At 40.6% G+C, this 25,401-nt stretch overlaps 1 protein-coding gene across 1 annotated transcript in view; it reads right to left on the bottom strand.

Annotated features, from left to right (window-relative positions):
- Positions 1-25,401, bottom strand: part of met (MET proto-oncogene, receptor tyrosine kinase) — a 68,520-nt gene that overhangs the window by 19,827 nt on the left and 23,292 nt on the right. Inside the window, exons 3-11 of the mRNA XM_085359473.1 lie at positions 23,823-24,026; positions 16,403-16,531; positions 16,140-16,313; positions 15,012-15,169; positions 14,282-14,396; positions 12,863-12,999; positions 12,247-12,411; positions 10,426-10,525; positions 1,760-1,969 (exon numbers count right to left, since the gene is read on the bottom strand). Of these exons, the coding sequence (XP_085215599.1) occupies positions 1,760-1,969; positions 10,426-10,525; positions 12,247-12,411; positions 12,863-12,999; positions 14,282-14,396; positions 15,012-15,169; positions 16,140-16,313; positions 16,403-16,531; positions 23,823-24,026 (1,392 nt within the window). The remainder of the gene's footprint in view (positions 1-1,759; positions 1,970-10,425; positions 10,526-12,246; positions 12,412-12,862; positions 13,000-14,281; positions 14,397-15,011; positions 15,170-16,139; positions 16,314-16,402; positions 16,532-23,822; positions 24,027-25,401) is intronic.

The following is a 25,401-nucleotide window of genomic DNA, read 5'->3' as shown; positions in this document are numbered from 1 at the left end:
CTGGACATCTTATTGGAGCTGATGAGATTAAGACAGAGCAACTGTCTAGGGTTCTAGCTGCGTGAACCCTAGTGGGATGACAACAAACACCCCACTGAGATGTGACTCGAGGCACACGCAGCTGCTCACCACGTGAGTGTGAGTGCGTTTAACTGAGTTAGTGAGCATGTGCTCTTTGACGGAAAGCTGTGAGAAAATATTAGCTCTTAATTGGCTCTTCTGGCTCCACTCATTTCCTACTCTAGGATTCTGTTGTTCCTGCGTCTTCTCTGCTCGTTCTTGTGATTTCACATCTCTCTTCCCCCCTCCCTCTGGCTCACACACAGACATAAACACACTTGTTTGAGTGCAACAGAAGGCAATAAAGAGAATGATCACATTCCTTGCGTGACAGCTTGGGATTTTCCAATTTGATACAGAGTGGTAGCTCACACCTGTTCCTGCACTCACACACTTTCCCTCTTATGCAAACACACACACACACACACACACACACACACACACACACACACACACACGCTTGCAATTACGTTGCTCACAAAGGCAATACATGTTTATCCAAAACACTTCTAATGCTGTGTCTCCTCCCCATAGCGTGACTATATTATAGACACTGCAAAGAGGGGTTAAAGTTGTTAAAAACAACAGCACAGTACCATTCCCTCTAAATAAACTGTCGCAATGAAAATTAGAAGTGATCAGGATAGTGATAAGAGCCTGGCCACGAGCCAAAGCCAACAGCCCGGTTCCTTCACATGCTTCACACTAGTGCTGTCAGTCAAAGGTAAATATTCCTTTATTTGGCTGTTATTTGCAGCCATTTGAGGCTACAGTTATCAGATGGTGCTAAATGAGCCCAGCATCTGCCTCTTTCATTGAGGCTACTGTGAAGTAGGGTTATCAGATGGCGTTAAATGCGGTCTGTTTCAGTGCAATGACTGGTACCACCTCCCCGTGGGTAAAAATGGGAGGTTTGTCTGGGCTGAACGGGGGATATATGTTGGGGTGTTGGTGGATTTAGCATCAGGGGCAAGGTCATGTCTGGGAAAAAAGTGAAAGAAGAAGAAGAAAAGAAAAAAAGAAAGCAGCCAGGGTCCCATGCAAGAAGTTCAGCACAGCTGCCATAATCCATCAACAACATAAAAAAAGGGACAAGGGGAGAAATATGTATTTCATTGTGTTCCTACAACAGACTCGGGGGACTGTGGTGTTCAAAAAGCAGCATTAATATGTCAAAAGCTTTGCCCTCAGCAGCAACAACAATGCAAGTCAATAGAGAGCATGCACAGAGAGGTATAACAGTGGAGGAGGGATGGGGATGTTGGTGTGGAGGATGGAAATGATGGGAAACTGACTCTGCATCCTGTTTTTCTTTCAGTATTGTTTCCTTCCCCACTTGACCTGGACCATGGGGGGCTTTACGTGTGAATGCGTGTGAGCACTGGAAGGTAAAGCGCAGGAACTATGGGGTGTGAACTTCCACCTGTCTCAAACTTGTCAATCTAACTTGTGAACTTAACAATACAGAATAGAATACAAACACTAATGATTTCTTCTGTTTTTGTTCTATTTTTCTTCTGCACCTTTGTCTTGCTCTTGTCAAGCGAGCAAAGCATTTCTTGAACTTGAAACTGAAATTTGTTGCAGCACATAGGAAGAGATTTTCTTAGCTATGGACTGTAGCCGGGTCATTGTTCACTGAACACTGCATTGAAAGTTCATAATGTTAAAAGTTGGTTTATTGTGCAAATCTCCTCACTTTGAGCTCCACTATGCTCTTGTTGTCCTTAGAAGTGAGCTTAGGGTCCTGGAATAGCGGGTCCTCCACATAGATCATATCCAACTGTTTAGTTGAATAGCCGTCCAGGACAAATGACACCCTGGTGATGACTGGCGGCTGCATGCCCAGTTTGACCAGAGAGGGTGTTGTGCACTGGATGGAAGTCTGATTTTCACCATACACACAGCTCTGGTGGAAAGACAGGTGGGACAATAGACAGATAAAAATGCATTAGACCACTGTGGAAATGCAGACACCTTTCAAGATCATTTTAGTTCATTGAAAAAACAGAACAAAACCAAAACCATAGCAAACTACTCAGGTACTCTGGGGAAAAAACACTTTCCTTGTTAAACTCCAGGGTGTTTCTTTTATTAAGAAGCTTACAAGCTCTGATGTAAGGTTGCAAGGAATTAAGATAATAATGTCTGGGTGATCAGAGACACATGTTCACAAATAAAGGAATCCAAGTTATTTGTAGACACTATATCAAAATATATCTTACTTTTTCCAGATTTATGTACTATTTCTTTTCTCTGTATCTGACTACAGAAGAACCATTCAAATGATCCAATTTAGATTTATGGAAATCTATTCTCAGCTTCTTGTTGTGACTTAAAACAGTGTAAAAAAGAAAAAAAGGGCCATTCAAAAATAGTCCAAACTGCATAAAACCAACTCCCTTTCTTGACTGCTCGCTCTAAGCTTAACCTTTAATGATACATAAAGAGCAGCAACCATTAAAAAACCACAACAAATTGATTTTTGGCACCTCTCTGACCCAGTCTTTAAAATTACAGACACACATCTGCACGCATGCAACTCTTCAACTACTCTTGATACTTGGTACTGGGTTAAGCTCTTGATTCAGTCACTCTGTAGAGCAACGATGTAATAATTCTTCATTTGGGAGCTTCTCTTACACTCAACACATTACATGGGACTGTGCCTGCTGTCAGCCACTGCTGTGTTTACACGTGTAGCCTAGGGGCACAACAGAGTTTTATCCTTTGTTGGATTCCACCCACATAGGCCTCACAGCTTTTGTGCTCGCTAAGGCCCCCAGTGAGAGACAGACAGCTTGGAAAATAGAAAACAGCCCTTTGAGGTGTGGCAGTTTCATGTTGTTTAACATTAATAAAGGTATCCAACAGGGATTGAGACACTGAGGCTGACATCTCCAGGCAGAGATCTAAACACGATGTGGTTGACTTAAGGTCTAAAGCTGGACTTTGTGTCTTTGTATATCCATATGATGTTGCACGGTGTGCTTATATAAGGGAAACATGAAATGTTAGAGTGCCACAGACTCACGTAAGGGAAATCCACTGCAAAGACAGTACGACAGAGGTCAGCACTAACCTACTACTATGCTGAACATCTGCATGTTGGTTTCTGTACATATCACTGCAATTGCAATACTAATCTGAAAGTTTTTCACATGCCTTCACATTTAAGCTAATAATGATTACACAATGATTTGCTAACTTATCTTCTCCCTGTAACCATGCTGTTTTATTTTTTGGACTAAAGGAGACAACACTGGATTTAGGTTTATGTCCAGACTCCGGTACAGAGGTCAAGCTTAGAGAATAAAAGAAAGGGTTTAGCCATTACACAAAGCAAATACCCATGCAAGTGACAGAAAGCCGTTAGAAAGTGTGATGGCATTATATGCTTCCATGTAGGTGCTCACAGAACAAACCATATTTGCTTGTCTGTGTGCTGAAAGATCAATGTTGATATTTGCTCTTTGGTAATGATAGACTGTGTTTATCTTCTGGGTTACAAAAGTAGATGTGTCCTTGAGAGCAGGAGTGGGAGGTGGAAAAACACCTGCTGTGCAGGCACACGGATGTTTTTGTGAGTCTTTACTGTCATTTAATGAAGTTCTTTAGGGACACAGAGACGCACCACAGAGATTTTTAACTTCTATTTATACAGGAAGTGAAACTCTTGAAATAAAGAATCTCTCTTGTGACAGTGTCCAGGGCCAAAATGGGTAGGATATGCCATGGATGGTTTTCAGTTGCTCTAAAGCAATAGTGCAATTTTTCCCCCCCTGAAAAACAAAGAAGCATATTTAACATCCTTTGTATTTTCAGCCTTGAATGCCAGTTATGTGACACTTAAAGAGACATGTCAATAATCATTGAATAATCACTGAGTAATAGCATAACAAAGAACAGGTAGACCACAACAGCCAAATGAAGACTAAAATTCAGCAGCACACGTCTGTTCCACGACTGCCATGCTTTTCTGACTGAATGAGATGAGGAGAGCAGTAACAGCATAGAATAGAGCTGATTTAAATCAGCATGAGATGGGTTGCAAAGCAGCTTGCAGATGCACAGTCTTATGATAATGGATCATGTGCCATGTTGTTTATATGTTTGGCTCCTCCCATTAGAGCTAGGGTGTGTGTGTCTTTTTCACTCCATCCTCCAAAGTGTGTGTTTGTGTTGCTTGAGACAGATGAAGACTGCTGACTGACTGATTTGAATAAGTGCCAGAGGCTGGATTGGATGATTGTATGGATAGACACCTTACCCCTGGTCTTCTCTGCACCTAACCAACAGCCAGCCAGCTGCTAGTAATTTTGAGTATCTGTGTGAGAATACTGGACTAAAACCTTAAATGAATACTGCAAACAGTTCACAATTATTTCAGTGGTTCCCAGTTAATAAACAGTAGGCTGGGTTCCCTATACTGTAAGCAACAGGGAAACCTGAATCAGCTCCAAGTGCACTTTAAATGGGACCTATTATCATTTTACTTTATTTCTGTCTGTGTCTAGCAGTAATGTAGCAATGCAGAGCCATAAAATGTCAATGATATTTTGCAATCTGAAATTATTACGTGAAAAAACCAATGGTGATGTGAAATAGACAGGTCCGGAGATTTTTTCTTTTTAAACTTTAAGGCAAACAATTGAAGCAACTGCCAATGAGAGCAGGATACTGGTGATTAGCATATCACCTGGTAGTACATACATTAGAGGGTTATCTATGCAACTGGAACCTGGAATAACTGCTAGTGACAAACCGTCATCTTCAACGCAATGGGAGATGAGTGACTCACTCCCTGTGTGGACTGTTTTTTCTTATCTCTAATGATCTTGGCTACAAGATGGTGGCGTGCACGGACGCAGCGGCTCACTGCTCTTCACGTTTTGTGGTTTTTTAAAAATCTATCAGTGAAAGCAATCATCTCCATGGGTGTGGGCAAAGAAATCGCCATGCACCCGCTATTCAAATCATTTGTTCTCAAGGAGCAAATAATCACAAGAACTATAGAATAGGCCCCTTTACACTTTAATATTTTCAGTGTATTTTCTTCACAATGGGAGATCTGAATTCTTAAGACTATGACTTGAGAATAAAGAACCAGCGTTTTTCATGGGGTTAGACCAGTTGGGAAACAATGTATTATGGAGTCAGTATAGTTTGTTATATGTAAAATCACTTGGCAGACTGGCTGAAATCTGACTTCTAACATACTGATTGATATCTGCCTCCCTGGAGAGGTGCTCTGACTGCAGGAACAGCAGTATTGTTGAAGTGTGGCTGAAACTTCCTCACACATTTGCCAATCTGATTCCCTGGTGAGTCGCCCAAATGGACACATACAAACACATGCAGAGGAAATGTTCATCTGCAAATGCTTAAACGCAGACATAAAGTGCACAAACACAATCAAAACACAAAAAGCAAACATAAAGTGTGTGTTAGTGTGTGAGGGTAGCTCCCAGGTCTCATAACAAAAGCAATCCAATGCGCCTCTCTCGTTTACATATCAATAAGGAGCGGACAGAATAGGACGAAGGGCAAACCCCCTCCTCCTTGCCTCCCATGGGTGCAGTGAAAGGAAAAATATCCTGTGAATTAGTGGAAACTGCAGTCAGATTCATTGTTTGGTTGATGTCTCCTCTTATTTAAGGAGAGAAGGTGACGGGCTTTAAGTTGGGAGCAGCTGTGAATACAATTGCTGGGCAAGCTGGACAGCAAGTGAGCCAAGAGGTTTACTGTGGGGTGATGAGAGAACCAGCGATCCCAAAAACCTCTGCTGTCCCCGAAGGATCATTAGTGTAACAGCCTGTGAAAAAGCCAAGTCATAACGGAGCTCCCACGTACAAAAGTGCTTGTCACATCAAGAGTGATTTATACCGGAGCTGCTTCCTACCACACTGCGTTGTGCGGTCATACACTTTGGGTTTAAAGACTTCACTTCAGCTGCATCTTTGCTCAGCTTTTTAGTGTCAGTTTTATTATTTCTTATTTTGCCTTTTATATAATGCATTTTGCACCCCCCTAAGACACTGTCTTTTTATATATGCTCTTACTTATCTCTTTTCAGTTGCTGAGCTGGACTACACTACATTAAATATGTTTATCTATAATATAATGAACTCTTTGCAAGAGTACTTTATGGGTTATCAAATAAACATAAGTTTATTTGAAATCCTCAAAATCAGGTTTTGGAACTGTTTGATATGTTTTAACCCACAGATTGACATATCTGGCATTAATTACCTGTTTATTGTTGACAACAACTGTTTTTTCTTGATAAATGGCTGGTACCACTTTTATCTTACGGCCTCATATTTTAGCAACAGCGCAGGTCTAACAGGAACAAATACTTTCAGACACCTACCAGCTGTGGGGGGCCATGGGAAAGTAAAGAAACTCTGTGAGGCATTCAGGTGTCAGCTGGAAGGATTATTTCCTCCAGGATGAGATAGGAAGAGGCGTCTGACACGAAACAAGCCAATCTGTGAATTCAGGCAACAGGTGTCTGGCTGTGGTGAAGCCTCCAGTTAAACCAAACTATCTGTGATGGTGCAGTACAGCAAAGCAGTCCTGGCATCATGAACTCCACTCCCCGAGCTTTGTGTTAGGAGCAATGTGAAAATTCACAGATGACATTTTGCTGGGTTTTTTTGTGTGTATATGTAGCCTCCTTTGACTTTGTGACCATGCCAGCTTTTCACGATGGAGCATAAAAGAAATCTCTTTGATGTTTGTGGGAAAGCTGAGATTGGCTGAGACTGGGCTTTACTGGAGATCTAAAGGCCAGATATCAAGTCAACACTGGCTGTTTTTTTATGCTCTGGCTCTAGCTGAGACCCCTAAATCTCTGCTGTTGGTTTCTCAGTAGGTCTTGGTTTTTTTCTACAACCTGTTTTAGTGTGAAGATCTCAGGGCTGAAGATCTCATCTGATTGGATGGCAGGTTTTCATTCTTTAACAGCTTCTCGGACACTAAGCTGATCACATGAACACAGTTCTAGAGCCATGACACGCCGGCTCACATTACTCTTGGCGATAGAAACTTCTGTGTTGTCCATTTGTGAACGATCCGTGCAATGAGACACAATGAGACTTACAATGAGACACTTATACTGTCCTTTCCTAGGCTATGGCTTAACCCATCCCGTTTACTGGAAAGAATTTAACAGGCGACAGCTGGAGCCCTATGGGGCATGATCCCTTCCTAAATCATTAGTAATAATAGCCCTTTTTATACAAGCATTTCACTTCATGCTTTCTCTTGCCCTTTCCAGGAAAGCCTGAAATTCGTCCTTGCTATTCTTTGGTCTGTTATTCCGGTTCAAAATGAACGATAATCTCTGAGGTCGAAGGTTCACTTAAACATGCCTTCAGTCATCTTAGACACACACACTGTCACAAAATGTGTTAATACCTTTAAAGTGAACTAGACCATGACCAACCGCATATAAGCTTCCATTACCGTAGGACCAGGTGACACATAAAAAACCCCTTTAAAAAGCAAAATGGCCCTACACATCCCATAAAACTACAGATGAAATTACAGCAGTCACATTTGGCTGTAACAATTTGCTACAAACTGAAACTGATGACTGCATTTTTCAAAACTGTAATTCAGCAATGTTTGTTTTTTGATGTGCACGTGAAGTAAAACGTGATTTAATTAACTAAACAGAGATGTGGCATCACCCACTGGTCAGTCAAAAATCTACACCCCTGCTAACTGTTCACACAGGGTAGAAAATTAAAAAAGCAAAGCAATGTGTCGACAAGAGAACAGAGAATGTCAGTGTAACTCAAAAGGCAAAATAACATGAAGTAGGCAAATCTTGGCACGTGAAGTGGACAGATTGTCTTTTTTTCCCCTCATACTGGATGCTAGAGAAACACTAATGAAGAAAGAAAAATAATAAAGGAATTAAAAAAACCAAGAAAAAACCTACTGTCTCTCAGAGGAACTCAGTGGAAGTTCGCCAACAAAATACGCAGTGATAACAGCTACACTGGGAGGTCCGTCTACTTGATGGATGAAGTAGGAATAGGAACTAGTAATTTTGGATCATCAGGCTAATTTCAGAGTTGCATCTGCTCATGCTGTTGGTGTGTAATGAAGCCTGAGCTCCCTTGAGACCCATCAAGTGATGACCTGAACGCAGGTCAATGACCAGAGAAAGGGAAAATGAAAGATGAGACAGTGCAGACTGTGTGTGCGTGTGTGTTTTTAAAAGTGTGACAGAAAAACAAAGACAGATAAAAGGATATTCTGCCACTAAGATTTGAAATGGAGGTCTTATTCCATTAGAGTAGGTGTTTTGTTCAGGTATTCGTGTGTATTTAGCAAGCTTATTATTATCTCCTGACTGAACCTGCAGGAGCGTTTCAGGATAACAGATAACATCATTACACTTCTTGCCCTTAAACCGCCTCCCTAAAGCAAACAACACACAAAGAGACAGGGCACACATTCCCTGTGTGAAAGGACCTGTTTGTTTGTTTTGAACCACCAGAAAAACACGCCACGTTTAGTCTCAAAGAACATTTCTTAGAACCATTTTCCAACCGATTATGCAATTGGAGAAGTTACAGGAAAGTAAGAGCAACAGTTTCTGTTTAGTTTCAGCTGGCAGGACAAGAAGAGGTTAAACTTACTTAATTTACTTTCTCTCTTAAAGGAGAAAAAATGGTATCATTTTAACAGCAACTGCAATGAAACCCAAGCCGTGAGACTGTTATCCAAGTGCACTATGAGAGTGGATCAGAGGATCAGTAAGTTCACATCGTCGGAAACCACGCTGGGTAGTTTATGCGGTCAGCACTGTTACTTCAGACAGGACTGAATTATTCTGGCTGCAACATGAAAACTTTGCTAAGACAGCAAAACACTCGCCAAGAAGTTTTTTTCCCTTTCTCTCGCCTGTGCTTTACATTGAAGATCTTCATCTTTTTGCTGGGAAGTGAAGCAAAACTGTCCATCCCATTCAGTAACATCATCCATAAAAACACTCTGACTTACAATGTGAAATAGTTTGAATGTCATTTTGCAGTGAACCACAGTGTAACTGCACTGGCACTTCGGTGAGATGTCCTAAATGAAATTATATAATCTCAGCTGGACACATTGTGGACAAAGTCATTTTAATAACCTGTAGCGTAATGCATGGATAGCGTAATGTCTGCATGGGTAAGTCAGAGCAGTCACAACAATGTAGAGGGTAAGTGGATAGCCACATTTCACTTTCTGATGATGACATTTACTTGGACCCAGGCAGACCCTCAAATACTCTCAAATGCAGGAAGTATAACACTAAGGCCATGTGGACTGGTAGAAAAAAAGTGCATTTAACCTTAATGATTACATTGTACAGCTTCCCTCTGTTCAAATATGATCCTCTTGTTCAGGTGATATAATATATGAGCTATAAAATGTCATTTATCAAGAGTCTAATGGGCCGGATTAGTCAGTAGAAATGTCACTGTAACTCAAACCAGTCCCTTGCCTTTGACTTATGACCTGGATGACATTTTATATACATTTAACAACTTCTTAAGGCTTTTATAATTGAGATACATCAATTTTAGCAATTTTAAAGGGCCACAGACAGCGTGGTGAAAGACGTGTGTGGAGGTGTTGTATAATTTAAAACACCTCCAGGCTTTCACTGTAAAGTGGTGCGTGTGTGTACGTGTATGTGTGTGTGTATCACTTTCGTGCAATAAGTGGAATAAAACCTGACGGAGGTGAGGTGAGCCAGAGCATCCTAAAGGCTTTGCTTCTGCTACTGTGCATGAGTCAGAGGTTGCAGCTGGATCCTGCAGATCAGACTGTGGATTTTCCATTTCCTTTCTTCTCATGTCTGTCTGAAACTTTAGCTTTTTACTATTGTGGAGAAATCTTTTTTTCTTCTAAGAGGTTTGTGGAAGCGTGGGTATGCATAATGGCAATACCATGCATGTGATAGTGAGGCACTGGAATGTTTATTTTTCTCCATTTCGCCTGCTGCTGTTCATCATGTGATTTAATGCGGCCCAGGATATGAGAAGCCTCAAGACCTAAACTCAGAAACGTAAATTAGGAACCAAAAGGTTTACATGACATATTCATGTTTACATTTTCATGATTTTTTGAAAAAACCACATAGCTTTAAACAGTGGCTTTTTTCTATTATGTTGAATTGACGTTTGAACTGATGTACAAAAACAAGGAAGGAGAGGTGGCCATCTCCAAAGTATCATCATCTCTAGACTGTATTTTTCAAACCAGTGGAAAACCAAATTTCAAACTTGCATTTCTTCATCTACTTAAATATAGATTCACTGACAACTCTCATTTTAATGTTTAAATCCGAATTGTACTTACCACATGGAAGGTCTCAGTATTCTGACCAATGGAGACAAGCATCATGGGTTGAAGGCCGGACTTGAGGAAAAAACCGTGAGCCGACACTGTGCAGCCTCCGCTACAGTGAGGTGGGAGAGAAAGGATATTAGCATTAGCATCAGAAGGGGAAACAGTAGAATCCTACAGGGAGTGACCAGCTGTTAGCGTTAGCAGTTTAGCCACTCATCACCTCCCACTCATTTCCTACTGCTGTAAAAACTAAAGCATTAATCGGCAGTCGAAACGCCAACTCACTCTTTCGTACTTCATCTTGGGTCAAGAAATATATGTCTCAGCTTATATTCAGAGGAAATTTGCTGAGACTGCAAACTGATATCCAAAATAAATACAATTCCACTTACAAAAAAAGGTGGGATGCTCGGTAAAATTTAAATAATAACAGGATGCACTGATTTACAAATCCCAAACATATTTTATTCACAATAGAAGATAGAAAAGGAGAAAACGTGAGAGGAATGTTTTACCATTTCTGTCAGATTGAGGATTCTAGCTGTCCTGTGTTTGCTTTGTTGTACTTTTTGTTTTATTAATTCTCCAAATGTTTTCAGTAGGGGAAGGGTTTGGACTGCAGGTAGACTGTTTCCATACCCATACTCTTCTGCTATGAAGCCATACTGTTCAAATAGATGCAGTATACATTTTACTGTTGTCTTGCTGAAATAAGCAAGATGTTCCCTGAAAAAAAACATTGTCTAAATGGGAGCATGAATTGCTCTAAAACCTGTATATACCTTTCAGCATTGTTTGGTGCCTTACCAGATGTGCATGCTGCCAATTCAGTAGGCAGCTGCTCCACCTAACCATCAGGCATTTAAACTGAGGAATTATAACAATCCTCTTGGTCTGGCCCATGTTTCCAAAAGGAATTTGAAATTTTGATTCATGTGACCACAGAATTTTTTTTCCCACTTTGCCTCAGTCCATTTTAAATGAGCTTTGGCCCAAGATAGCAGCCTTTCTGGATCATGTTCATATATGGCTTCTTCTCTGTATCACTGTGTCGCTATCACGACATGGTGGTGAACTTTGTTCACAGACAGTGTTTTCTGTAAGTGTTCCTGAGCCCATGCAGTGACACCACTGCATCACTTATCACAATTGAAGGTGTAGTATTTTGCAGATGGGTGAAACCCTGCCCGTCTACACTTCTAAGAAACTCTTCCAAGCTCTAAGATGCTCTTTTATACCCAATTATGATAATGACCTATTGCCAACAGACCTAATTAGATGCCAAATTATTGTATTGTATTACTATAGAGTATTTATCTTACAATACAAAGCCCCTTGAGGTGACTGTCGTTGTGATTTTAAGCTATATGAATAAAACTGACAACTGCAGTTGTTTCTTTTTAGCACCACTTACATTTCCAGCCTTTTGTTGCTCCCATTGCAACCTTTTTAAGACATGTTGCTGCCCTCGAATTCAAAGTGAGCTAATATTTTTTGTGAAATAGTAAAATGCCTCAGTTTAAACAGCTGAAATGTTTTCTATGCCCTACTGTGAATAAAATATGGATTTATGAGATTTGTAAATCATTGCTTCCCAACTTTTTTTTTTTTTTTTTTTTAAAGAAATGGGCTTAAATATGTAGTAAGCAGTTCAACTCTGGCCATCACACAGATGTGGCTATAAATGATATCAGAATTCATTATGAATCATTTGAATGACTGTTTTAGATATGAAAAAGGTTTTTTTGTTGAAAAGTTCGTCAGAGCCTAGGAAGAGTAGCTACAGCTATCGCAGGGGCCAATGGGGATCTTAATAAACTAAACTCTAACCTCACAAAGGAGCGTGAGGGCTGGATGTTGTTGATGATCGGGTCTTGGTTGTAGGTGAACTGCATAGGGGCGCGGCGCTCCACCGAATCCACTGTCAGCTTCACAGTTTGGCTTGAGAGAACCGCATATGGTGGCGTCTTACAAGTCACCATGTTGGATGACCAGCTGATGGTGGTGATAAAGATGAGGTCAGGGTGAGTGAGTAAAAACAAATGATGTATTGGTTTTTTTTAGTATGTACAATGGTAAGCATTGTCCAAGAGGCTATTCATGCGTTTTTCTCATCGGTCCTGCAGGTAATTCTGCTTGTAGAGCAGAAAAAAGTATAGAATGAGGACAAGAGCAAGAAAAACAAGAGATAATGAAAAAAGATCATTTAATTTTATTAGCCTTTCTGCAAAGGCTAATGCTAGGCAAAAAAAGTCTCCCTAAAATGAAAGTAATGCTAAGGCACAATAAACACTTGTATATTCTTTTCTGATGACATGAAAAAAAAAACCCTCCCCAAAAAGCCCACAACTAAAAAAGCTAACTTGAAATTATCCATACAGACAATATATCTGTGTAAGCCAAACAGAAAACAAAGGTAGCATTAAGAAAAAAAGAGTGATCGTACCTCTGAACGTTGCAGATTGCATTCCCTATTGTCACCTCTCGCTTGCTTCCCGTATCCAGGTTTGCTCCTGTAATGGTCAGCATGGTGTTTCCTGACTTTGGCCCAAATGTTGGGAAGATGTCACTGATCACAGGGTCCTACAGGTAGAGAAGGAGACAACCACCAACTTTTTTTAAATCTGGCATTGACATTAACATTAACATGTGGTATGAACACTACTGGACTACAAAGTAAAGGTATGAACGTACCCAGGATTTATGAAGAACACATGGAGATTTTAGTGCTCACGATATCAGATTTTCAGATTTATCTAGCTATCAGATCTTCTTCCATGTTGCTGCAATATCAACTGAATGGTGTTATTAATGATGGAGGGTAAACTAAATATTTACAAGAGCTGGGTTTTCTCCATATTTATCATATATCATGTTGAAAGAGGAGCTCTGAGTTTGGGCTCAGGATTTTGACATTGCTACTTTGAAAATTAGGCTTAAAATTTTCCTTTTTGATAAAGCCTATAAGTTAAGCCTGGCTCAGGTGGCCCTGAATCCTCACTTAATTACGCAGCAATAGGCCTAGGCTGCTGGGGGCTTCCCATGTTGCACTGAGCACTACTTTTTCTCAGATCTTTTCACTCACCATGCATATGCGTTATTCATTTCTCTGTGTCCACAGTGTGTTTTTTGTCCTGTCTCCTGCCCCTAAACCCCAAGCAGTTGCAGGAAATAGATGCCCTCCCTGAGCCTGCTGGAGATTTCTTCCTGTTAAAAGAGAGTTTTTCCTTCCCACTGTTGCCAAGTACTCGCTCATAGTCGTCTGATTGTTGGGGGTTTCTTTGTATTACTGTTGGGTCTCTACCTTACATATGAATTTATTTATCGTGAATATGAGTAATATTACAATTACATAAATTATTATTTTCAATATATCAAGTACTTGTTCATGTGATCATCAGTGATGGATTTCTGAGGCGGTTTGGAAAACTTGAGAGCAAGTTAACTTTCTAGCAGTGTACAAGAAGTTCGGTTGATATTTTAGGACAGCTTACTTGTCTGACATTTCTCACCCCAGGGAAATTAAGCAGTGATGCACCAGTTCATAAGAGTGCAGTTATCACTACCCATTTGTTTTGCACAAGGCTGTAGCCCAAGATGCATTTTAATAACGGGTATGTATAAAGTTTGTTACCCACTCTGTGGGTAAAAAATATATAGTTTTTGAAACTGACTCTAAGAATCGTAGGAACCGAAGAATTACAAATCAATCCTAAACAGTTTTAAACAGCAGCTTTACCATCATCAAGTACACTTGGTAACATGTGATATCACCATGTTCCATTTTTACATGTCAAGAATCAGTTGTAAAGTACTGAGATTTTCAAAACAGTGATACCAAAAAGAAGGAGAAAAGTAGTCTTACCACAAAATTGAAACCCTTGAACTTGGTCACATTTTGGCCACTGGTGACCTTCACAACATCTCCTGATGGGGTGAGGTTCCCATTAAACACTGGGGAACAGTGCATCTCAGTCCACCTATAGCCAACCCCCCCCAAACAACACATAGATCAGGCATTATACCCTGCCAAGCCAGCCGGCATTTAGCTTAATTCAATGATCATCCACTGCCTTGCAGGAATGCACAAAGACACAATTTTCATGGGATTGTGTGGGCAGTGTTTTTATTTTCCCCCCAATTTGTAATGAGGTTGTTTGTAGCAAAAGGGTTCTTCTGAATGGGACATGGCCCCAGTGGATTTGGGAAAGCGGAAAGTCTGCATTCAGCGATTTTTCCCAGCAATTTTTCAGTTAAGGGAGTCATGTGTTGAATGTTGCAGGCTGCAAAAGAGTTAAGGGTGGGGGTGTTTGGGGCTTCTTAACATTCTTCCTTCAACACAATAACCCCTAATAAATGTGCTCTCCCCCTATAGGACACCAGTGTAGTGGTCCCTTTGTTTCATAAACACTCACCACTTAACATACACTCTGGCTCTCCCTTTTCCTCTAAAAGGTGGCTTTTCAGATACTGTGCAGAACCAGTGCTGTTTGAATACGTCACAGCAGGCCAGTGCAACTTGCACAAAACACATGCACAACATTTATTAACACTCCCATCCCCAAAAAACACTCTTTACCAAAACACAAGCATACCTGTTGGAGTTTTCTTGCCTGGACAGTTTACAGGAAGCCCCTGCCACCTCCACGGTTACCATGGAAGCCTTGAAGTTCTCTGTCTTGTCGAAGCCAAAGTTCTTGCCACAAATCGTCACTACAGTAGAGCCTCGTATTGGTCCAGAGGCTGGACTAACCTAATGCATTCATAAAGAACATATTTTAAACAATCCCTTTGACATTTTTCTTCCCATAAAATTGAGATGTGGACCCTGAACTTAACAGACATGTGCAATACTACAAATATGTTCTGAGATGAGATGTAGAAAGTAAAGAAGTGTGCAGTTGAATTCTGAACTTAATTTTCTCCATTTCTAAAAACTGCTCAATACCAAGCTTTTTCAACTAACTGGTTTCCTTCTTAGAAAAAAACCAAAACACACACACACACACACACACACACACACACACACACACACTTTGAGCACATGATGCAGAAGAGTAAGTAACAACACTTAGAAGGTAACAACCAGGCAACGACTGCTGTGCAAGAAACATCCACTCAGCTTTTCTGGATTGAGGCCGACCCTCAAGCAAGACCTTCAAGCACAAAAGGTGCTTTTAGAGGTACATTTAGGGCAATGGAGGTCAGCTGCCATTTTTGTGTGTGTGTGCGTTTAAATGAAGGCAGAGTAGCAGCATGGAGTGTAGCATTAAAGTCAGAGAGAATGGAATCCAGCTGAGCTTAGTTGAGTCTGACAATGCCAGAGCAGAGTTTAGTAGTTCAGTGCAGCTGTAAAACGTTTGCCTCTCAGGAAGCACCTTAACCTTCGTAAGTACTATACAAATACAGTGCAAACACGTGCAGATGAAAGGCTCAACAGACAGGTTACATGAACCGTATTTGGCAGGAGAAGAGTAAGAGACAGTCTGTGTAAGGTATGAACACAGCATGGTGTGATTGTATGATACATGGTTAAGGAAACACAGTCAGGAGAAGTTACTTAAGTTTGCTTTTTATTTCAGAACCACTGAAGAACATATAGAAGAAACCTAAAAACTGAAATATCAATGAGCTTTAATAGCGCTCATTTTGGATGACCAAATCATGCCTGTGGCTAATGATGAACACGCAAAACATGCACAACCTTTGTGTACTGTGGTTACCTTGGTAATCTCAGGTGTGCAGTAGTCCTGGGTCCAGATGGAGGAGGTGCACTCGCTTGCTCTTGTACAGCGTCCATCACACCAGCCACATTCTGTCACTCTTGACGACAACAAACACGAAATGCATGTGGTCAGCTGACCACAGCCGGGGCCAATTAAAGGGACCTTAGTGATCTAGGTGGGCAGAATTCAGAACAAAAGAACTTAATATAAAAACAAACAAACAAAAAAGGCACAGGCGCATTCCATAATTAGTGGTTTACCTTGTTTCCTGTGGCCATCAGAATGGCTCCATCTGAATGGTCAGCATCGAGCAGTGCTACACTGGCGGTGACAGGTCTCGAGTCCAGGTGGATGTTGACATGGGGAGAGGCAAATCGGGAGAACAACACCTAAAAGAGGGAAACATTACTGCAGTTATCCTAAAGGGGTTTCAGTTCATACCGATGTCTGTCATATACTTACATGCCTGTGACAGAGTAAAAATATAAGTATGAATATTTTATAAAGACGTGCTAAAATAGTATGGGCATATTTGTTGGTACCAATAAAGCAACTATTAATCCTGGCATAATATTCACTTTTTAAACAAAGTTTAATTCAATTCAATTTTATCTTTATAGTACTAAATCGCAATAATAGTCACCTCAATGTGTTTTATACTGTAAGGCAAAGACTCTACAATAATAATCTAACAAAGTAACAAAGTATTTAATCTTAATTATCAACACAGGTGTCTTTGAGCTTTTCATCAGCCATTCAGCTTACTTTGGCTGTTGCTTAATCAGGTATCACTGTATGCAACATACTGGACATTAACCAGAGAAAGCAAAGGAGACAGCTGTCTGTGGATCTCCGACAGAAGATTATAGATATTAAAGGTTAAGACTATCTCCAGAGGTTTTGTGCTCCTGTGACCACGGTTGCCAATTTTCTTACAAAATATAAGCCAACCTTCCAGGATGTGTACAGAAGGAGAATTACAACCCGGGTTCATCAGAAGTGATAGTGTGGATGGTAGAAGAAGAGTAAAGAAAGCCATTCAAAATCTTGTCACTATCTGATCACCCCATCCTCTGCATGTTAAACAATAACGGGTTCCATGGAAGACGAACCAAGCGGGCTCCTCTACTGACGGAAAAATACAAAAAAGTGAAACTGCATGTTGACAAACCCCAAATTCCTTTGGACTGAGGTAAAAGTGGTGATTTTTTTTTCTATCAGCTTTAACAAAGGACACCTAGTGTACCTACTGTGAACATGGAGCGTCAGAAAGCTTAGCCCCAGGTTGTGGGTCCTAAAACAGGATAAGGACCCACAACAGAAAGCTAAAAGCACTCAAGAATGGCTGGAAAATAAACACTGGACTACTTAAATGGCCCTCCATGAGCCAGGATCTTAATCTTCTATTGAACATCCATGGGAACAGCTGAAAATATGCAGTGTGGAGACACTACACTGGGCAAGACACTTTACCCTACTGCCTACTGGAGTTGGCCAGAGGGGCCTCGCTTCTGTCAGTCTGCCCCAGGGCAGCTGTGGCTACAACTGTAGCTGCCTCCACCAGTGTGTGAATGTGAGAGTGAATGAATAGTGGAATTGTAAATCGCTTTGGGTGCCTTGAAAAGCGCTATATAAATGCAATCCATTATTATTATTATTATCATTATGGCGTGTTTGCATTTCTTTAATTGTATCAAATATTTAACTGAATCAGAAATCAAAAATAAAGTCAGATATGTGTTAAATATGGAATAAACAACACGAGATGGCAGTTACAAGTCATTTCAGAGATGGTACCAACCAATTTGTTCACGTCTGTATAACGACAACATCATCATCACAGTCCCAACTCTGGTACTGCTTATATAAGCTGAAACTGACTGCAACATGTATCAGAAGAAGAAGCCACCCGGAGACGATTATCAAACAAAAATGTAGCCATTCAAAATGATCTAGTAACAAGAGTACTACTTTCTAAGAGAAGATAGAAACAGGACTTAAGCAGTTCTCTCTCTTTTTAAAAAAAACAAATGTACAACAATACATTGCGTTAGCACCCAACACACACCTCCCACCACTAGCCAACCCCCATTTTTTAAGCAATCAGCACTCAAGTCAGATCAGGACACCTGATAAGTAGGTGGAGGTGGAGTTATTTTCCTTTGTCACCTCTGTTTTTCATTATTGCTATATTTATTCATAACAGGGGAAACTTGGGAAACATTATATGAACAATAGCAACGCTGGAAGATTGACTTTTTATTGACATGAAGGAAAACGATCCAGAATGTGTCATCTTTCCTGAGGCAATTCTTCATTGGATTTTGGCTCACTTTAAAAGATCTATTGTGCAAAGCAGAGTTGATACACACACTCTATGTATACTCGAAATTTCCAAAACAGGAACTTCACATGTGTAACCAATGGCAATTATAATCTGTCTTAACCTAATATACCAATGGGAATGGACTCAATATAAATGTTATTAGCTAATTTCAGAAAATCTAAATGGCTGGACAATTATTTATAGCAGTTTGCAATATAATTACCAACACAACATGTGTTAAAATAAATGGAATGCCACATTTCCCCAATTGATTGTTTCGGTTGAAAAAAAAAAAAAAAACCCAGCCCAACAAACACCATTATACATTTTGATATTTTCTCTAAGAGCTACGTGTCTGGAACATTATTTAGTAAACAAAACGGCCGAGTACCCGTTTCACTAAGCCTATGCAAAACACAATATCCACAAAAGAGTCTTAAATTAACTCCAAAGGTTTATCATTAACATGATTTATGTGTATTCAAACACTAACAATGACACAGTAATGAAACTATAGAAATCCGTGAATGGAGTGGGAAGTTTGCTTACAACAGCTGGACTCTGAAAAAACATGGTGTCCTCATACTGAAGCTGGCATTTTTTCATCTCCTGAAAAACTTTAGTGACCATTTGATCTAAATGTCTCAGATTTGTCTTTTAGCCACATTTTGATAGTCTGGCAGTACTTCATGTACCCTGCCTTTGTACCAAGGCACTTTTTTCTACCCTTAACATTCCTCAGGGATTTTGGAGATTTGGCAGATTTGTCGGCAGCACATCCGAGAGACAAATCTTCTGTCCCAGCACATCCCAAAGGTATTCTTTTGGGTTGAGATCTGGTGACGGTAAAGACCACTGTGAGTACAGTGAACTCACTGCCATGTTAAAGTAACCAGTTTGACTAATGTTTGAGCTTTGTCACACAGAAGGAGCCCATCAGAATATCTACATACTTAGGTTGGCAGTGGGCTTTGAAAAATGCTCACTTAGTAATAAGGGGGCCAAAGTCTGCCGCCTTTATACCACCATGAATATCACCAATAACTGGCGATACAAGCAAGATGGATCCATGCTCTCATATTGTTTATGTCAAAACCTGACCCTATCAACCTGATAAGATAAGAGACTTATCAAACAAGGCAACATTTTTTCAGTCTTCTATTATTCATTTTGCTGAACCTGTGTCAACTGTATCCTCAGTTTTGTGTTCTTAGTTCTTAGTTGTTATTAATCTCTGCGTCTCTTCCACAGCATGTCTTTTGTCCCATTTTCCTCTCCTCGCCCCCAACTGCCCTTCGCTGAGGCTGGTTCTGCTGGAGATTTCTTCCTGTAAAAAGTGAGTTTTTCCTTCCCACTGTCGCCAAAACACATATAGGGGGGTCGTCTGATTGTTGGGGTTTTCTCTGTGTTATCGTAGCTTTACCTCACAATATAAAGCACCTTTAGGCAGCTGTTTGCCTGAATTGAAGTGAAATAAATGTAACGGGTTGCTGAAATGTGACTGGCTGATTAGATATGAACATACCATGTACCTAATAAAGTGGCCAGTCAGTGTATGACACCCCACTGCTGTGAATGCACAGTTTTCCAAACGTGGGAAGCCAGGGAATTTTACAGATCCTTCCAGTGCTTTCAGGTGCTGCGGCCATAACCTCCAAAAGGTGATGGATGGTTAGAATTAATGCTTTTGACACTTTTGACAATCAGTTAGCTTGATGCTTGCAATACAATTTACTGTACTTACATGCAATACATGACCACATGTCATCAAATATGAACAGAGCTTCAAGAAATGATCGAAAGCACATCAATTTTCCCCACACACGTGCACACGCACCCAACACCTGGAACACCATTCATCACTTGTGGTTATGCTGCAATTACAGACCTCGCAGCAAGCTGCACAGAACAGGGTCTCTAATAGGGTGTGCGGTTACACCAGTGCCATTAAACCTTTTAAATAATACACTCACCCACCTACACACATTTTTTTCCACATCAACTCTGCAACACTATTTATACTCAAAAAAGAGAGTTGTGGTATTGGAAACACAACAAATCATGTCCAGCATATCTCCAACACACTGACAGGGCCCTGCAGGAACAAGGGCTGCGTTATAGCTGTCATTTCTGGTTCAGTACAAAAAAAGTTACACAATGCACTATTACACAGTTGCTTTGCATTTACACTGTTGATATCCAGACCTGGTTCAGTTGAAGCGCTCACACAGAAACACTGTTACCTCTATCAATCTGGACCTGACATGGAATGACTGGCTAACCATACTTTGTTGCCTCGTTTGAGTTTGGTAAGAGTCCCTCAATGAGAAGTTACTGCAAAACGAGAAAACAGAAACATGAATAAATCAGTAAATCTTCTGTCCGTTTGTGTGGGTCAGTGTCCCGTAAATCCCTACAGTTCTGTGCATTGTAAATTTTAAATGTGATTTTGTTGGTTGGCTGATACACGGCTTGCCCTCGCCCTCACCCTCAGAAATGTCTGGTTTTCCTGCATCATTCTTCCCACTGTTTGGGCCTCATGATCAACATTAGCTTTGTATCATTGAATATAATAGGTAGCTTTCCTCTGGGGACAAGGCCATACAAGAGGAATCTCTCTGGAGGGAATGGCGGCGTAAATTACAGCTTATTGTATTAAGCAGGCAGGGGGGAAATTTGGCCTATAAACACAGCTACTGTGTTATTCCCACAGTGGCCTAACTGAAGTCGAGGGAAACACTTCCTGAGCCAGAATGGAGTCCATCGGGGTGAACAACACTCTTTCTTTCACTGCCTCTACCCTATGCTCCCTCTCACCTTGTCCATTGGGAACAACCAGGAAACTGAAATACATGAAAAGTTGACATATTCTTTCTACCGCACTAACAATGAAATGAACTGCTATAGCAAAGACGACCACCTCTCACAGCTTCTTGTCTTGTTGTTGCATAGCTTGGGCTGAGACTGACCAGGTGGCCAGAAGGTCATCAGTTCAAATGTACGCCTTCCCAGTTTAGGACTAGAAAAGCTAATGAGCCAATGAGCCAACAAAATTTTCATGGTAAACACAAAGTGGTTAGAATAGATAAACGGTGAAGTGGGACTACAGTGGTTTGGTTCCAGGTGGAGACACAACCTTTTGTGGTTTTGTTAGGAATAACATCTGAGATACCTGATTTTATGACCCCTTGTGACAAAGGAGCAACTGAAATAGCTTTGAAGTAGTTTGTGTCAAAATCAAGTGCATCTAAAATTCACAAGCAATGTTTGCACCCATACATTTCCCACCTTTGTGACTAGAAAACCAGAGTTTCCCTCGATGTTTTATAGGGAAGGTGCTTCTTCTGCTAAAAAATTGATTGATGGAAATTTTTAACCCACAGCAAGCAAGACTGTTGCACTCCACGGGTTAAAAGTAGGTAAAAGCATGAATGAGAGAAGATCAATCCAAAAAGCAAAAGGTTTACTCATCATTTTTTTATGATCTTACAATATCTTCCTAATGATTTTCACTAAGTTTTCTTTGTTCATTTGGATTTCATGCCTTGGAAATATCTTTTAACCACTATTCCTGATCAGCGTCTTTCCCTCCTGACTGTTGACTTTAATGTCCCTCTTTGGTCCGTTTTTAGAAAAAGATATTTGTACGCAATAACAAATGAAATGGCGAGCTTTGCAGTGCAATACAGCTGGTCTCCTCTTCAGACTTTTAGCTAAAACAATGAACCACATCCAATTCAGGCAGCCACAAAAACGCAAAAACAGAACTGAAGGAGGGGCTGGAGTGGTGGTGTTTGACGGTACAGAAACGCATAGCAACAGCTGCACGGGACGCTCAGGGAGTAGAAATGTGGCGTGTGAGAGAACGTGTCAGTGAAACTCGCCGTTCACCATCAACGTGTCGTTCGACTTGTAAACCCCCCTCACGCCCCACTACCATCGTCTCTACCCTTCCTCCATCCTGCGCTGCCTTTCCGTGCAGCTGTCAGCCCCTTTTTCCACATCTTTCTTGCTGTTCTTTTCCATGCGTCTTCTCATTCTTGTGTTTCAAAAACACGTGAGGTAATTTAGTGTTTACTTTATGCATTTCATTCCATTTGCCACAGTTTTTTGTTTTTATTATTTTTTACAGACACACCAATGCACCACTTGCTGCACTTGCTGTATTTTCAGCTGCAACCCTTGCATGCATAGTTTTATTGTCCGAGTAAATGACTTCAGCACCACAAGAAAACTGAAAGTAGCTGCAGATGGTGAGTCACAGTCCAAGATGCAGCTACACAGGCTTGTCATATTGACTTAATTAAACTGAAAGCCAAAATGTTATGTTTTACCTTGATAATCCGCCCTTGCATGACTCTAATTAGCTAAAGTACCTCTTACAGGCTAAATATTCATTTGAACTTCAGGTGCATTGGAATTAAATACTAAATGACTGCATGTGGTATTTATTAGTCTTAAATGTGATTCCTTTTAAACTTGTGTTTTTGTACTTTTCTATCAAGGCTTAAAGTTACGTTGTATGCATTGTGTATGCATTACCAGAGTAGCGACCTCTTTGAGGTGTGTAGCCACAAAAGTACTGTTAATTTTTTGTGTTTTTATTGCTGCTAGCTGTGCTTATAAGGTATGATTTTGAAAGTATATTTAACATAATTCTCTGAATTCTCAGAGAAAGTTTTAGCTTCTAGTTTGTTAGATCACAGTCTAGTATTAATTTATTGATATTTCATATTTTACTAATTTTCCGTAATATGTGTAACATGGAGATTGTGGAAACTACTTGCTAACCAGTGTAGCTAGCATTAGCTGATAGTTTAGCCCTGCTGTTCAAATATGGCCATTTCTGGCTTAAAAACATCTGGCTCTATAATTCAAATCACACATCCTTTAAGAAAATTAAATTAATAAACTGAGGACCTTGAAATTCTGCCTTTCTTTTATAAAGTCATCCAATAACATCCTTAAAAAGAATGACCAGAGGCGTGGAATCTACTGCTGGTCTGAGCACTAATAGCCTAAATAGGGACGGTATTTGCTCAGAGGACTAGTTAGAACATAGAGTTCTTTGAAAGCTCACTGAGCATAGTTCAAAGGTAAGCAAACTGTGAAAAACTGGAAGATTCTGGAGCTTGCTGATAGTTTCCCCTAACCTGCTTCTAGTTAAGACACCTGGACTTGTTTTCTCTACTGTGTCTCCTGCAGGACACTTTCACCCGACATCGATCAACATCCTGGCACATTTACATGAACAGTGAGATAGGGAAACTGCTTTAAGATTATAAATGCAGGCCTGTAGAATACATTGCATGCATTTGACAGGCAAATTAAGACACTGACGGTGACTTGTTTACCTGTATTTGACGTCCATCAGCAGTTCCTAGGTATACCACAGCACGACCGTGGACTGGCACCACAGTAATTGAGGTCACCAAGGTGTTTGTCAAGTCTTTGTGCCAGTATTCTAACCTCTGGTATAACTGGGTCACCTGTAGGCGATATGTGCTCTCTTTTCCTTCGTGGATTCCTTCATGGGGGTCGCAGTCATCTGATGAAGTCTGCAAAGAAACCACAGGAGTCAGTGGGAGAAAATTTCCTCTAGCGTGCCACAATAATAATAATATACATGGACATAATAGTGGAGAAAGTACTTTTTGCTGTGGTTAGAGACATGATACTGATAGGATATATGATGTAGCCAAGAAATGTCAAATACCAGTGTGGTCATGTTCAACAATGAAAAACATCCGATATGGAACATATAATTAAAATCAGTAAACTTGGATAAGAATGAAAAATATGGCATAACCATAAAAATCTGATTACCAGAAAAATAAAACAATATACTTTTAAGCGAGATCTGATCTCTTTGTCCAAACAGATTCTAAAAAACGACTTGTTATATAATATCATGTTGAGCTATCTTATTTCATTTCTGTTCAGTTGGGGGAGGGTCAGGAGCCAAAACCTCCTAAGCCCACTCTTAGCTACTCTTTCATCAAACCGAGCTCGTAATGGAGGTCTCAGTGTGATAGTACCTCTAGGGCAAGTACATGCTTTGTTGAACAGAGGTTTGAGGACTGGAAGATTTCATGGGAAACAGCGAGGAGATATTCATGCTGTTTTTCATTCCATGTGCAGTTTTTTCTCCCTCCAACTGGGAAACCCCACTTTTTCTCGCTTTCTCCACCCTCCTCCTGTTTTTCTTTGTCCTCGTGAGTTTAGAACCAAAATCTGTTACTCTCTTAGTTTGCAAATGCTGCTGGGTTGTTCACATTGTTGTGTCTGGAGCCTCTGGAGCATACAGTGAAAGCACGGACTGAAGCCAGAGTTGGATTCAGGGTCTTTTCTCTTTCAATAACCACCCCCCTCCTCTTACTGCCCAGCGCTGCTCTCACTGTTCGGACTCTTGTGTTTAGTCATGGCCTTCTGTCCTAGCCTCGGGTTTCATTAATTATTAATGACCCAGAGAGTGGCGGGCCTCTTGTGGCTCTTAAGGTCCTTGACCTGGCTGCTTGACCAGACCTCCACTTTCTGTTGTCTTCTCAACTTCAGTGGTTGACAACCTTTTCTTTGTAGTCACAAAAATGGGCAGGCCGTACAAGCAGAATGATTGCTGAAACTTGTAGACAGTCTCAGTGCCTCGGTGTGTACAGCCCTAACAGTTAACGTCTACCACTTAATGCCACACAGAAATGTTCATGACTTTGGTAGTGACCATTTATTGTGCACAAAAGGGCAAAAATTTAATTGGCTGCCTCCAAAACTGCTAATCACTTACAGGCTCATTATCCTTTTCTGGTTCTATCTAAAGTAAGCTTGGGTTGTTATTTGCGGTGTGTGTGAAATATGCTGCATCATTTGTTTAGTGTCAAGCTTTGAAACTCGGGAGAACAATGGTGAAGTAATAAATCTGAAGGTTTTTTGTTCAAT

This window comes from Diplotaxodon limnothrissa, linkage group LG7 (genome assembly GCF_057381915.1).
Source record: "Diplotaxodon limnothrissa isolate DT_005_m linkage group LG7, D_limnothrissa_male_GT1.1, whole genome shotgun sequence".
NCBI classification, from domain to species: domain Eukaryota; kingdom Metazoa; phylum Chordata; class Actinopteri; order Cichliformes; family Cichlidae; genus Diplotaxodon; species Diplotaxodon limnothrissa.
The sequence above is the reverse complement of the archived record's forward strand: the minus strand, read 5'-3'. Positions and strand labels throughout refer to the sequence as shown.